Source organism: Phocoena phocoena, chromosome 16, assembly GCF_963924675.1.
Source record: "Phocoena phocoena chromosome 16, mPhoPho1.1, whole genome shotgun sequence".
In the NCBI taxonomy this organism is placed as follows: domain Eukaryota; kingdom Metazoa; phylum Chordata; class Mammalia; order Artiodactyla; family Phocoenidae; genus Phocoena; species Phocoena phocoena.
This window is the reverse complement of record NC_089234.1, coordinates 9,438,837-9,452,981: the sequence shown is the minus strand read 5'-3', so window position 1 is coordinate 9,452,981 and position 14,145 is coordinate 9,438,837. Positions and strand designations below refer to the sequence as shown.

The following is a 14,145-nucleotide window of genomic DNA, read 5'->3' as shown; positions in this document are numbered from 1 at the left end:
ATTTTCTGTTCTTCTTGGAAACAGTTCTCCAAGAGGAAAGATGGATTTCACTGGTTATGTTTTTGACCCCAGTCAATCGGTTCTCTCTTCCCAGGTTTGAATGAAACTTGACTATTTCTTAGTAGAAGCTTGAACTCTGGAGGTCGGTGTTTTATTTGGCCAAATGTCTCCCTGTTCGGTTTTGCCTATGATCTTAAACCTAGTTGTTAAAGTAGTTACAGTAAGGGGTGCAGATTATCTAAAGCAAATTGTTCCTTGAGAAAGGCCACTTAAAATGAATCCACTTGTTGAATCAAACTTTTACGGTAATAGTGGGGAAAATGTTTAATTGGGACTTGATCTTGAAAAAAGAAATGAAAAAATTATGAGAATGATTAATATTTAACAAAATGTGGGCTTTAATGATAACCATATGTTCATGCTTAGCATGAACAAGGAATTTTGGCTACGTTTTTCTGGCAGATTTTCAGACTTGCGTATTCTTCACTTCACACTTGACCCCTGCAGCTCAACTACACAGTCACTTTAACATAAATGCTTCAACTGTTTTCTGAAGGGCTCTCTCCCTTCTTTGATGTCCTCTCCTCGAAGCTACCTTCTTCCTCCTCTTTGTGAGTTTCTCCTCTTCAGTTGTTCACAGATCACCATTATCTCAACAGGTTTGGGTGGCTTTTGAGCAGTTCCTCAGGATCAGATTCATTCACTTCATGGTGTCCTGCAGCTTCTGCTAGGTTTGCAGTTTCCTTTGCAGTTGGTGGTGTTGTATATTTCCCCACAATCAACGAGCGACAACTGGCAGGAACTTGTGAAGCCAGGAGGAGTATCTGAGGGACCACTGAGTCCAGAAGTGGTTGCTTTGTTGATGAACGTCTTCCAAGGCTGACCTTTGCTTTGCCTTATTGTAACCTTGTTACTGTGGGAGCGTGGATGGGAGGGACCCTCTCTGCAGGATGGGGCAACTGGAAATATATCCTCCAGGAACTTCTGATTTTATTGATTGCTAGAGGAGCTAAGTAGGGGCTGATATGTTTGCTGAAGTTGCCATATGAAATTGAATGTTGTGTTGGTGGAAGGATATTGTTGAAGGCATTATCCACCATATACCCTGTCTCCTGATGGAGAACCCATAGGAAAGAACATGTTGAGAATGTGAGTCACGCAAAAAGCTGCTTATCCACGGAATGGCCTTTTTAAAAAAAAAAATCTGCTGGGTTTTATGAATTGTGTAACTGAAAATGATTGTTTCCCTTTTCGCTTTGGCTGCTGGGAAACGTAGAGCCAAACTTGCAGCTTACTCCAACCAGGGTTTAGGTAAGTACTTTCGGGATAACCTCAGTCCCTCAGGCTTTTAGCCATCTTTTCTTTCAAAATTCTTTTGCTGTCTTGAATTGCAAGCTTGAGTCCTTTTTGAGATTAGGTAGGATATATTTTCTAAAATGTTATCTCAAGAGTGTCTTCTACCATTTCCATCTCAAAAGAGCTGAATTTATTTGGTAAAGAAAGAGGGATTTTAAGGATCTTGTTTAGTCTTCTGGGATGTGGTGTTCGTGTTGCTGATTTCCTTTGCACATGTGACGAGACTTCTCAACTCAATGCTATCCTCATTTTTGCATAGCCCTGGGTTTTAGGGTTAGCCTGCTTTCCTTCCTTCTTGTAGGAATCAAAGATTAAAAATGTATCCTGAATCCTTAATTTTGAAATAAAAGTGAGTCTTATCGCTCTCTCTTTTTTTAAATATTTATTTTATTTATTTATTTTTGGGCTGTGTCGGGTCTTAGTTGCGGTGTGCGGGCTTCTCTCTAGTTGTGGTGCGTGGACTCCAGAGCACATGGGCTCCGTAGTTGTGGCGTGCGGGCTCAGTAGTTGCAGTGCTTGGGCTTATTTGCCCTGGAGCATGTGGGATCTTAGTTACCGGACCAGGGATTGAACGGACTTCCCCTGCATTGCAAGACGGGACCACCAGGGAAGTCCCCCTTATCTCGCTTTACTGATTCCTTTTCTAGTACATTTTGGCTTGCCTTCCTGGGTCTAACAGTAAAATCGTCAACCTTCACCTTCTATCCTAAAAGAATTGAAAGGAATTTTTTTCCCCATGGAGAGTAGCCTTTGGGGTGGTCCTTGCTTGCAAGGAACTTTGAACGATCTCAGGTGTACCTGTGGTGAAGGCGGTGAGAAAGGCATAGAAGATCAGCCCTTTTCAAAGAGAGAGCGAGAGAACCTTGGAAAAGGTGAGGTTTTACCTGAGCCTGCTCTTCAGCCCAAGTAAACCACTCAGACTCTGCAGGGTGAGCATGTGAGATCTAATGTTGGAGTATAGAAGATGATCAGAATCCCTGTGGCCCTGGAAATGAAGGAACCCCACCATCTTCTACCTTTTCTCTATTTACCATAAGACTGAAGACTTTTGCCAGGACCTGTTCCCACATCCTCTGAGGTTTCACACCGTGTATGTTTATGAAGCTCTCGCTGAGCGTGGGGCACACGGCAGGCCGGAGAGCGTGGACACCAAACACAGACACACAGATAAAGCGAGACTGATGAGGCGAGAAAGCACCAGGCGTAAATCTGCCCGCGGTAGAGAATGGGGAGAACGAAGTCTGTGGGCTGGAGGAGACTCACCCCTCCTACAAGCTGGCCGGGAGATGGGCCCTGACGCACAGGAGGAATTGGGGGAGCTGGAGAGGTTGGGGAGGAGCATCTCCTCGGCTTGAGGTCACAGCGGGGACCCTGGCCCTGCTCGAATGCAGGATGGAGCCAGTGTCAGGATCAGGGCCGGAATATAGAATTGGGACTTTTTCCCGAAGGCAGTGGACAACTTATGGAGCGAGGCTGTGGGACGTTAAAGCTGTGTCTCCAAAAGCCGAGGAAAATGGCCCCCTACTCTGTAAAACCTGGGTGGGGAAAGTATCAGCAACACGCCGTTCGTGACCTGCAGCCTGGTCCTGTACGCCGGTCGGCTTTGCTGGTCTCAGGCTCCTATTTACATATGGTTGCTGAACGTGGGCCTGCAATCAAACGGCTCCCAGCTCTTAGAGTCTTAGGAAAGGCAGTGAGCAACAGGCTGGCTGGAGCTGTGGGTTGTGGGGCAGGACCTTCCGGGCTTGAGATGAAGGAACAAGCTGCAAGCGGGTGGTGATGGCACCGCAGAGCCGGGACCCTGCCTAAAGGTTGGCGGTCCACATGCTTTTGTGCAGCCTCCCTCTGGTCCCCACGGTGACGGTGAAGGCCAGAGACTTGAAGAAATAGGATCTTGCCCAGGCCCATTCTCCATCTGTATTGACATTATTCGTGCTTGCCAGATGGATTTTCCTGTGATCTGACCTGGTTTCCTTTAGCCAGTGTGCTTGGGCTAATTAGTAGCACAGGGGTCCACTGGTCTTGTTTGGAGAGTGTTGTTGCTATGGCAACTGGAGACTTCCCCGAGGCTGGAGGCAAAGATGAAGCCGCTCAAGTGTGTTTTTCTTGGGGTGTCAGAGGTGCTTCAAATTACTCGCCCTTTCTGACTGTGGCTCGGTCCCTTGGACCCTAATGGGATTTAAGAGTCTGTCCCATGTATCTTATCCCTCAATTACAGGGATTTAGCAGGTTTGCTGATCTTTCTGGTATGTGTCAGTGAGTAACTTGAGAATAGACGCATCAGGCCCATGCTAAATGCACTAATATATGTGGAATTGCTAATTGATCTAGAAATGATGGGTGCATTCCTTGATTTATCCAGGTTTCTAGGATGTCTTGGGGACATCAGTAGGAGGGCTGGCAGTGGAGCCCATCTGAGTGGGCTTAGCTGACCTTTAGCGTTCTAGAATATGCATGCTCTGATCCAGAGCAGAGCGGGAGGAGTTCAGGTCTCATTAGGGCCATGGTTAGAAACATTGGGCATCACTGGTTTGGTGGAGAGAGGAAGTGCTCTGCTGTAGCAGCCTCTGCATCTCACAGAGTGGCCAGGTGCGGGCAGGTAGAGTCTGGAGTGTGGGGTGGGTGTGAAGAGGCGGTAAGGGAGGGAGGGAGGGGCAGCCGGGCCGTTTGAAGGCAGCACTTCGGGGAAGGAAGGCTGGGACTAAGCAGAGGGGACTGATGGGACTGTTGGGACTGACGGAGCCTCAGCTTCAGCCAAAGGTCTGGCCCAAGTGGGTGCTCAGTGCAGGTTTGACTACACTAGGGAATGTGTGATTGCAATGCTAATTGCTTGCATTGTAATAATTTTGGATGGAATCTGTGCTTTCTTATTGTATAAACCCCATGATTTTACCTCCTGGGCATGATTTGGGGTGGAGTGGCTGAGGACGGAAGGGAGGAAGGGGAGGGAGTAAGCAGGCAGGCGTGCGGCCTAGCGGGTGGTGTCTGTGTCATCTGCAGTTTCTGTGGGTAACCAGAGCCTGGGGTCTACGGAGCATTTAAGCGGGCTTAAATGGCCCTGGACTGCTGTTTTTTCGAATTTCCTTGGTCTAACTTGGGTATTTTGTTTTGTTTTGTTTTGTTTTTTAATCTTTTCCCTTTTTGTTAGTCGTTCTTAGTCCTAGAAGTGTATCTTAAGCAGTCCATCTTGGTTGGTCAGCTTGGGCTGCTGTAATAAAAATAACTTGGGCCAGGGGGCTTACACAAAAACAGCGATTTCTCACAGTTCTGGAGGCTGGAAGTCTGAGATGAGGGTGCAGGCACGGTCGGGTTCTTAGGGAGAGCAGCCCTTTTCCTCTCTAATCAGTCTCCCTCCCCATTTTTTTTAAGTTTTCCTTTTTTTCTGGAGGCAGAATTACTAGCTAACCAAGCTTGTTTTATTTTATTTATTTCTTTGGCCATGCTGTGCAGCATGCGGGATTCTCGTTCCCCTATCAGGGATCAAACCCGTGCCCCCTGCAGTGGAAGCGTGAAATCTTAACCACTGGACCACCAGAGAAGTTCCCAAGCTTGTTTTAAATGGTGTGTAAAGTAAGCATCAACTGTCTTAAATGAGGGTCTGAGAAGTTCTTCTGGAAGTTCATCACAGAAACTAGTAATGCACGGATTTCAGTTGCATCGACCTCAAGGGCTTCCAGGTTGTATTTGCTTTCCCCCTGGTTTTTGGTCATGTTTTTAACATCACTGAGATGGTGTCAGCCTACTAAGTGAAGTGTCACTAGGTCATAAGTTTATGACTGTTGGGGCTCTAAATAAAAGCACTTCACTGTAATGCCTCCTCATTTCCCACGTGGTGCTATACTTAGGGGAAAACGTTTCTTATAAAGAAGGAAAGAAAATTAACACCACTCAAGCAGCAATTACAGTCCTAGTCCCAGGCTTTCATACGTATAATTTAATATTCCCAATACCCTGCAAAATAGATGCTTCCTCACTTTTGCCAGCTGAGGAAGCAGTGGTTCAGCATGGTCAAGCGATTGCCTCAAGGCCACACAGCAAAGGAGGGAGAAGTCGGGAGTTGAACTCCCTTCTCATGTCAAAGCCCTCTCTCGTTATTGCAGCAAATCCCTACCGGTTAAGGATCTGGACACTTGGAAGGGTCTGTGCTTTCACGTGTCATGAAAAATAAAAGTTAGCAGATGAGTTCTAATTGTGGTTTCTCATTTTTTCCCCATGTATCTTCCTAGTGCTGAGTTTGGCTGAAGGCCGTACATACCCTCAGTGCCCAGGGAAGGGGTCACTTTCCTCAAAAGATGAAGTCTAAGTTAGAGCTTATGAAGTTTTCAGCTCCACGTGGTCAGGTTCTTTGGACTCCCAGCTGCATATGTGGCCCAAGAGGTCTGTTTTCTGACAAAGAAACAAACCCTCGGGGTGCCGAGAATGACAGGATGAACAAGTCTGAGAATCCCTGCCACCAGATGACACGCCACACGACAGTGAGTGACAGCTTCCTGGGAGGTGCTTTCTAGAGCAAGCCTCACCAGGCCAGCCCCTGACAGTCGCCTTCCCTGCGAGACTGACACATCATTAGCTATTTTCATATAAATTGGAGAAAGTAAACCTTCTCAGTGTTTCCCGGAAATTTCATGTTGCTGCATCCCGGGAAACGATTTTGACTTTCTGGCTCTTTGTCTGACACTGATCTTAACTGTCAGCAGAGGAAAGTCAGCCCACCATGAAGCTCTAGAACTGCTCAGGAGCCACAGCCTCAAAAGTACCCGTCCAGACACCCCTGGCCACAGTTTTAGAAAACACTCAGTGTGTTGGAGGACATATCAAAACGCTTTGAGTTTTGTTTCCATTTAATTTTTCTTTTGGCCACGATTTAGATGCATTTTAGGCTGACGGCGCTGTGGGGTGAAGAAATGCTGGGAACCTGGGGAAGAGTTTTCAATTTACGCATCAGAGGTTCCACCTTAATTCAGTCGTGAGTCTGTGTTTGGAGCTCAGAATGGGATGGATGGTCAGTTCCCGGGTGGGCCCCCAAACCTCCTGAACCAAAAGGAGATGAAATCCTTCTCTAGTAGCCTTCGATGACGCCACCCAGGAGCCCAGGCAAGACTTGAGGGTTTTGGAGCCAGCCAGAGCCAGGTGGGGGGACCTGGCGAGCTGGGCATGGTTACCCCAGCAGGGGGATGGGGGTGGGTACTGTGGGCACTGGATGGGGTGTCACCGACAGTCCTGCAGGCCCAGCCTGTGTTTAGAAGCACAGAGATGGATGTTTTGATTGTATGTCAGGGAGGGCTGCCTTTTCCCTGTGCAGCCTTAGCCTTAAGGGGCTTTTGACATGCTGCTCGCAGCCTGCCTGGCCTCTGATGGTTTAGGACGAGCCCTGGCACGGGGGCTTCTCTGTGGAGCCCTAATCTGGTGGCCAAAGATGGGGCTGCAGACTCTGTAGCCGCTGTGTTTCTTTCTTCCCCCAATACCCCCACCCCCAAAAGGTGTCCTTGGAGGCCGGGCCTAGGTTCACGAGGGGTGGGGAGGCGGGGAGCCAGGCCCTCGCATCTCCCTGGTACAGGCCTCAGCCAGCGCCAGCCTGGCCACCGGGCCTGAAGGAGGCAGAAGCCGCCAGGATACTGCACACGTCTTGCACATTTCCCGCTGCAGCCTGTTTACCTGCTCTCCCAGCCATCGGGAGAGTCCACTTCCTTCCTTGGAGGGATGAGCCAGCTGGAATGAGAATACCCTCACTCCCTCTGTGGTCAGCCTGGCCGAGACCACCACGCCCCTCCCTCCTGGGGCCCCGCGCTCCCCAGCCCGCAGTGCATTTGCATTTCAAAGCCACACAATGCCGGCGGTCTGGGCGAGGCTGCGGGAAGCTGGGGGAGGCGACTTGGGTGTAGAGGGAGGGTCTTCGCCCCGTTTCCGGAGCCAGCGGTGGAGCTTTGTGAAGATCCAGGCGTCGGGGGCTGCTCGGTGATGATGACATCACCGTGTCGTACACTGGAGCCGGGCTGCCGGGGGGTTTGAGAGCAGATCCATTCGGACCCCACCGGCGCTCACACTCACACTCGCGCGCCCCGGCAGAGCCGCGCGCGCCGTCCACACTCGCGCACACACTGAGGCGCGCGCCGGCCAGCCTCGCGCGCACACTTCCGCGGCGCTCGCTCCCCGGGCTCCGGCTCGGGCCCCGATCCGCAACTCCCCGCCGCCGCCGCCCCGGATGCCAGCAGCTGCTCCCATCTGCAGTGCAGCAGCCCCGGCCGCCGGCCGGCCCACCCCGGGCTCCCGCTGGAGGAATCGTGCCAGGACGCTGGCCCTACTCGCGGCTAGCCTGCTCGCCAGGGCGCAGCGAGGATGGGAGGGTCGCAGTCTCTGCAGCCAGTCCCAGCCAGCGACCTGAACCTGGAGGCTTCCGAGGCTATGTAAGTGCTCCGCCGGGCCGCCCTGGAGGCCCCCCCACCGTCCCCCCAGGAGGAGAGGCTACCAGGGCTTTGTTAGTGCCCCCTCTCCTGATGCCCTGGCAGCCCGGAGCTGGGACTGGCCCCGCCGTTCTCTCCAGGCAGCCTTGCATGGTTTTACCTGGTGGCTCCCCCTTCTAGCATTTAGTTCCCCCTCTGGAACGGGCATCTGGCAGCCCCAGGATACTGCCGGGGGCAGAAGTGACCCCCTGGAATTGTACGGTTGTTGAGCAGCCCAGTGCATGACTGGGGGCTTCTTGTGTGTCTTCACTCTGCACCCCCGGCACAGTGGTATTTCCTGCAAGGGAACAGCCGGGCCTCAACAGGGGCCTCATGGGAAGAATCCTTGAGTGTGGCAGTGCTGTGCCCATGGAGACAGACCAGTTTAGGGGCAGCCACTCACGTGGCTAGGCGGATGGAGTGGAGCATCGCTGGTATACGTTCAGTCCCGTTAGCCTGAGCGTCCATGCACTCACTCGCTGGTGAACGCTGTCGATGACAAGGCCTCTTGCTATTATTAGTAAAGGCAGCTGAAGGGTCCTGTCGTTGGTCCATCGGTCGAGGCAGCATTTGACTGTGCATCCATCCAGGAATCCGATCGTTTCTCTAAACCGCAGAGCTCATGTGCTCAGAAGTGGCCTTTATCCTGGCTGGGTGTTTATTAGGATTGCCATTTCTGTACGGTCGTCTCCATTGCCTACCCCGGGCATGCCTGGAGCTTATTGAATAGATCTGGCTGCCGAGCTGTATTTCAGCAGGTCAGGCTTGCGGGCCTCCACATCCCAGCCTTGCCTGCTCTCCTTTCCCAAAGAGAAGAATGTGTTTCAGAGAGGAGTATTTGGTGGATGCAGGGGTGGGGACGGTCAAGTGGTCACGGGAGCCACGGATGTGTAGATTAAAGGGTTGCAGGGATTGGTCTGTGTGTTGTAGTAGGGATGGGGTGCCATGTGGGGCTTCCTCACTCGTCCCCGCTCCTGGGTTTCAATGAGGAGCTGGCTCAGCGCGGTGATGTAATGCTAAGCTGAGTGAGCCTCATGGTTTTCCAGGCTCTGGCTCTTCAGCAGCGAACCACGCTAAGGAGCAGGTGTGCACCGATCATTTGTCTTCCTCCCCGTAGCTCGAGAAAGCATCATCTTACAATGGAAGCGCGTCGTGTTGGAGGATTTTAAGTGCCGTGAGCCTTGCGCTTTGCCTGCCCTGTTTTTCGTTCATGTGTCGTATTGTTAGATGCGTGGAAATCACGTACTACCACACAGGATTTGAGCCTAAGCCTAAAAGAACGGTTTCAGCCTGTGTTTAGTTAAAGGGCACTAGCTGGCTAGTGAGATGTCAGGGCTCAAACCTGTCTAAAAGCTTTAGAGAGACTTGGAAAAGGTAATGTGACCGTATGTTTGGGAAAATACACTCCTCAGCCATTGGGAATTCAGCTTCCCCGTCCCTGGCATCCCCTCCCTCTTTCCCAGTTACGTTAATAAATGACCAGGATTCTGCTGGTTGAGGTCTGAGTTGGGAGAGATTCTGTTGGTAGAAGCTGCCTTTTTGGCTAAGGTCCCCTAAGTCTACCCTATGGGAATAAGTGGTGTTTAAGTAAAACTCCAGGCCAAATAGCCACATCGTGATGGAAGCTGCTTCTCAAATATTGCATGCGTGAGCTGGTCCATATGTGCCAGCCTGAGTCTTCTTTCCCTGGAAGTGCGACTTCTGAAATGTCTCTAAATCGAGATCTTTAAGATGGTATATTTACTCCTAAACAGAATCCCACCCTCCATCCCCTAACATTTTTGTTTTGAAAAAATGGAGAGAGTGGAAATGCTTGGGGCTGGTGCCATACCTGGCAACTATTCTCTAAGATCGCATCTCTGATGTCTGAATAACTGGGGCTTGTTTTCCTACTACAGATTCGCTTATTTCCAGTCTAGAGATTTAAAAAAGTATATTAAGAGAGTACCCCCTTTTTGCACAGGTTCGTGTCTTTCACAATAGCATGCGTTTCCATGCACATAAAATCACAGGCACATGGATAATACGCAAGACAGCGTAGCATATGGTCCATGGCAGAAGAGACGCTTCCACTGTAAGATAATGCTGTCAGGGCTGCAGGGACGGAGATGAACTCGGCGCACGCCTGCCACGAGGTACAGCCCATGACAACTGGTATCTGAACCGAACATCTATATCTTTTTTTTCTGGTGGTTCCCTGTTAAAGATCAAATGAAGGGAGGCCCGTGTGTAAGAGTGAAACCAAAAGACAGAGGAAGACAGGGATGATTTGGAAATCCCTGCAGGACATTTTTTTTTTTTTTTTAGTTTCAGGATTTCTCTTTCTGGTTTCAGGTTGGGGTGCCTTTGGGCAACTTTTGTGGCCCCAGCTGATAGCTTCATTCTGTACAGGAGTGCAGTGGGGTAAGGAAGGAGGAGGAAGATGGCGAGTCTTGGGGTGTAGCAGCAGACTGGAGGGTGGCACATGGGATTGGGAGGTGAGGCAGGGGGACTGAGGTTCAAGTGTTGCAGTCCCTTGCTATTCCCGGGATGGTCCACAAACAGCAGCATCAGCTTCCCCTGGCTTGTTAGAAAGGCAGAATCTTAAGCCCCACCCCAGATCGGCTCCATCAGAATCTCCATTTTAACCAGTGATTTGTAAATATGCCCAGATGATTTTTAGGCAGAAAAGTTGGGGAAGCCCTGAGCTAGGTGAGTCTTTCCATCCTGGTCCCTCAGAAACCATTGGCCACTTCTCTAGCTGCTGCTTTCTTGTCTGGGAAAGAAGTTCTGGTAGTGACAGTAGCCGTTGTTTCCGAATAGAAGAGGAGTAGCAGGGAGAGGAGAATTCTGCCACAGAAAACACTTACTTCTCAGCACTGACGGTTGGGAAACACATACAGGAAAGGGACGGGAAGTACTTGAGTAAATGTGGTCTGAGTCTATTGATTAGACCCGCTGGCTGTGCCCTTCTTCCGCTGCAGCATTAAGTACTTTGTCCTTTGTGTAGCTAGAGACCCTCATTCCGGGGGCTTCCTCAGCTTCCTGCAAATTCCCACACCCTGGCCACCGAGGGGCAGCCAGGGGCCATTAGCATCTGAGAGTGAAAGCGATTGTTCTGTGGGAAAGTTCAGCCTGCTTCGTCTGTGGCACCACTCATGACCTGGGCTCTAAAAAACATCACAAATAGGGAAACCCATGCCTGTGTAGACCCGTGAGGATCAAAATAGGAGGGCCAGGATGGATGGAGAGAAGTGATGACTGCCCTGGTGATTGATGAGACAGGGGAGGGAAGGTTAAAGACAGTGGGGAATACAAGTGCAGGGTTTATACTCAGATGACCAAGAAAAGGATGGTTTCCTTGTTTGCCAAAACAAGGAAACGGGATTGGGAGTGCGTTTGGGGGAAGGTTGATGAGTTTGGGCTGGGATGTGAGATGCAGATGGGATCAGAATTATAGCTGAGAGGGAATTCCCTGGAGGTCTAGTAGTTAGGACTCCGAGCTTCCACTGCAGGGGGCACGGGTTCGATCCCTGGTCAGGGAACTAAGATCCCGCATGCCGTGCAGCATGGCCAAAAAAAAAGAAAAACAATTAGAAAAAGGCATATATATAGAGAGAGAGCCAAGACAGTGGCCAGGACCAGAGAGGCCTTGGGCACCACCTGCACCAGGTTCAGTGGTTCCAGGACAGGGGTTGCACCTCTTCGTGCAGCTGTGTTCGCAGACGGGAAAGTAGAGTTTTGGTCTCTTCCATCCTCGTGTGGCTGGCTCCCCATCCTGTCTCTCAATCTGGGAGCTGCTTAGAGGGTCCAGTGACTCTGACCTTGCCCCACCTGCCTCTTAGGGCTTCTCAGAGGTGAGGTTCCACCTGTGTAGACTCTGAGAAGGCAAAAGCACCAGACAGTGGCAAAAGCAGGAACGCTCTGTGCCTGAAAATTACCAGCATGTCAACCGCTCAGAAGTCCCGAAAGGGCTGCTGGGGCTCCTGGCAGGATCTTTCTCATTGGATCTCTTTCAAAGTCTTGTTTCTTAAGGCGACCCTTGGCTAAGTCATTTAGCTTAAATGACAGCATCTTGAATGTGGGCTTCTCAGTTCCTAGAAGCAGATTTCACTTTTGGATATTATCATTTGACAAAATGATGAGTAGTTCTTTTCCCCCGAAACCGAATAAGCTGTAAAGTTGTCTGTAGAGTGGGAGTTGCCTGAGTCCCAAAGGTGCTATCTTAGTTCAGGTTGCTATAACAAAAATACCACAGATGGGGTGGCCTAAACAACAGATATTTATTTCTCATAGTTCTGGAGGCTGGGAAATCCAAGATCAGTGTGTCGGCAGAGCCAGTGTGTGGTGAGGGCCCCCTTCCTGGTTTACAGACGGCTGTCTTCTTGTCCTCGCATGACAGGGCAGTGAACGAGAGAGACGGAGAAAGAGAGAGAAAAGCAAGCTCTCAAGTATCTCTTCTTATAAGGGCACTAATGCCCTTACAAGGCTCCACCCTCATGACCTAATCACCTCCCAAAGGCCCTACCTCCTAATGCCATCACGTTGGGAGTTAGAGTTTCAGTGTACAGATTTTGGGGAGACATAAGCACTGAGTCCATAGCAGATGTTCTTCCTTGGTTATCATTTCTGAATATATCCAGCGTGGGCTCTGTGGCCAGGTACCTGGGTCCAGAAGAATGGCCCTTCACTACCTTCTCTGTAGGGCTTATCTGCTGGCTTTCTCTAAGGTGAGCAGAAGGCAAGAACATTCCAAGGCCTTCCAGGTAGCTGCCAACTGTCCAAGGGGTCATGCCACGCCTTTCTGCTGGGCACTGGCACAGGGCACCTGCTTATGGTAGGGTGAGCAGCTACGACTGGGAGATGAAGTGACCGTGGCAGGTGTTACATCCAGGTCAGTGGATTCGGGGCACTCTCCCCATCGACGCTCTGTCCTCATCTTCATGTTTCTTTCTGTCATCTACAGCCTGTTTCAGTGGCTATAGTTTTGGTTGCCTGGGAACCACTGTAGCCTGAAATATGATTGGCTGCTCCTGCCAGATGGATTGCCTGAGCTGGGGCAGCGTTCGGGGGTAGGCAAAGGATGTTGAACAATTCCGTTCTCTCTCCCGAAGATTAATGATGAGGACTTAGGCATTGTAAACAATTGTTCCATGAAAGCCAATTGTTGATGGACTCATGCTTTTGCTTCAGGTTGACGGGAGTCTGCGGGAGACTGGTTGGCCATAAAGAACTGACTTAGAACCGCTCGTGTATATCCATTCTGCATTGGAAGTGGTAGCTTTGGTGACACTGGTTCTGTTTATGTTTACAACTTCACTTTAGCGGTTGTTTCTAGAGAGCAGGTGGGTGCTGTTTGCTTTTGCCAAACATGGAAACAGAGCTGGATGCTGCAGTGTCAAAGCCAAGCGTGAAAAGCTCTTCTTCTTGGTCTTGTTGAGTAGACTCAGGTGTTTCCCATGATAGACACATTATATCATTGCTCCTATGATGAGGCAAGTACTTCCACCCCCATTTTACAGGTAAGGAGACTGAACTCACTGCATGGCTTAAATTAAGGGGTTGGCAAACTTTTTCTGTAAAGGGCCAGACAATAAACATGTTAGGCTTTGCAGTCTGTATGGTCTCTGTTGCAACAACTCTTCTGTGAGAGTGTGAAAGCAGCCACGGACAGTTAGTGAGTACATCAGTGTCCCAGTTAAACTTTAGTTACAGAAACAGGCAGTGAGTTTTACTTTGCTGGCACCTGATCATACAGGGCTTGGACCCGTGTCCCCTCCTCTCATTACCTCATGGCCATTTATCAACACAAGGGTCCTCAAGTCTTCGGCCTGGGCCACCTTCTCTGTTCTAAGACATCTCATCCATGCGCATGGATTTAATACTATTATGTACCAAGAATGCCCCCATTTATATCCTTCCTTCTCATCTGAGCACCATACTTATCCAGCTGCTTACTTTATATCTCCTCTTGGGTCTCTCAGGGGGCGGTGAGGCCTAACTTGTCCAGAATAGAACTGATGACCTTCCTTATCTCAAAAACAAAAAAAGTACCTATGAAGTAACCGAGCCTCCACGCCAGTTCCCCATCTCAGCACATGGCACCTCACCGCCCAGCTGCTCTGACCAGAAACCTGGTAGTCAAGTCCTGTTTTTCCTTTTCCCTCACCTCCCTTCTTTCTAAACAGTTCCCTGTATCTGCTTCCCATTGCTTTTAGTCTAACATTCGGCCCTCCTGTTGGGGCCTACAAGCACACCGGTCACCGGTCAGTTCTTTGAGCATGCAATACCCACCTGCCCCAGAGCCTTTGCACATGCTGTAAGCCGTCTAGAAGGCCTTCTGCCCCACGCTGGCATGGCCGCCTCCTTC

At 50.2% G+C, this 14,145-nt stretch overlaps 1 protein-coding gene across 3 annotated transcripts in view; it reads left to right on the top strand.

The window, feature by feature from the left end:
- Positions 1-7,530: 7,530 nt before the first annotated feature.
- Positions 7,531-14,145, top strand: part of LOC136136462 (transforming acidic coiled-coil-containing protein 2-like) — a 74,785-nt gene continuing 68,170 nt past the window's right edge. For 2 of the 3 annotated variants that reach the window (XM_065894632.1, XM_065894633.1), the window contains exon 1: positions 7,693-7,760. In XM_065894632.1, coding sequence (XP_065750704.1) covers positions 7,693-7,760 — 68 coding nt within the window. Of the gene's footprint in view, positions 7,761-14,145 lie in introns of all 3 variants that reach the window. The other variant, XM_065894634.1, reaches the window with a different exon arrangement.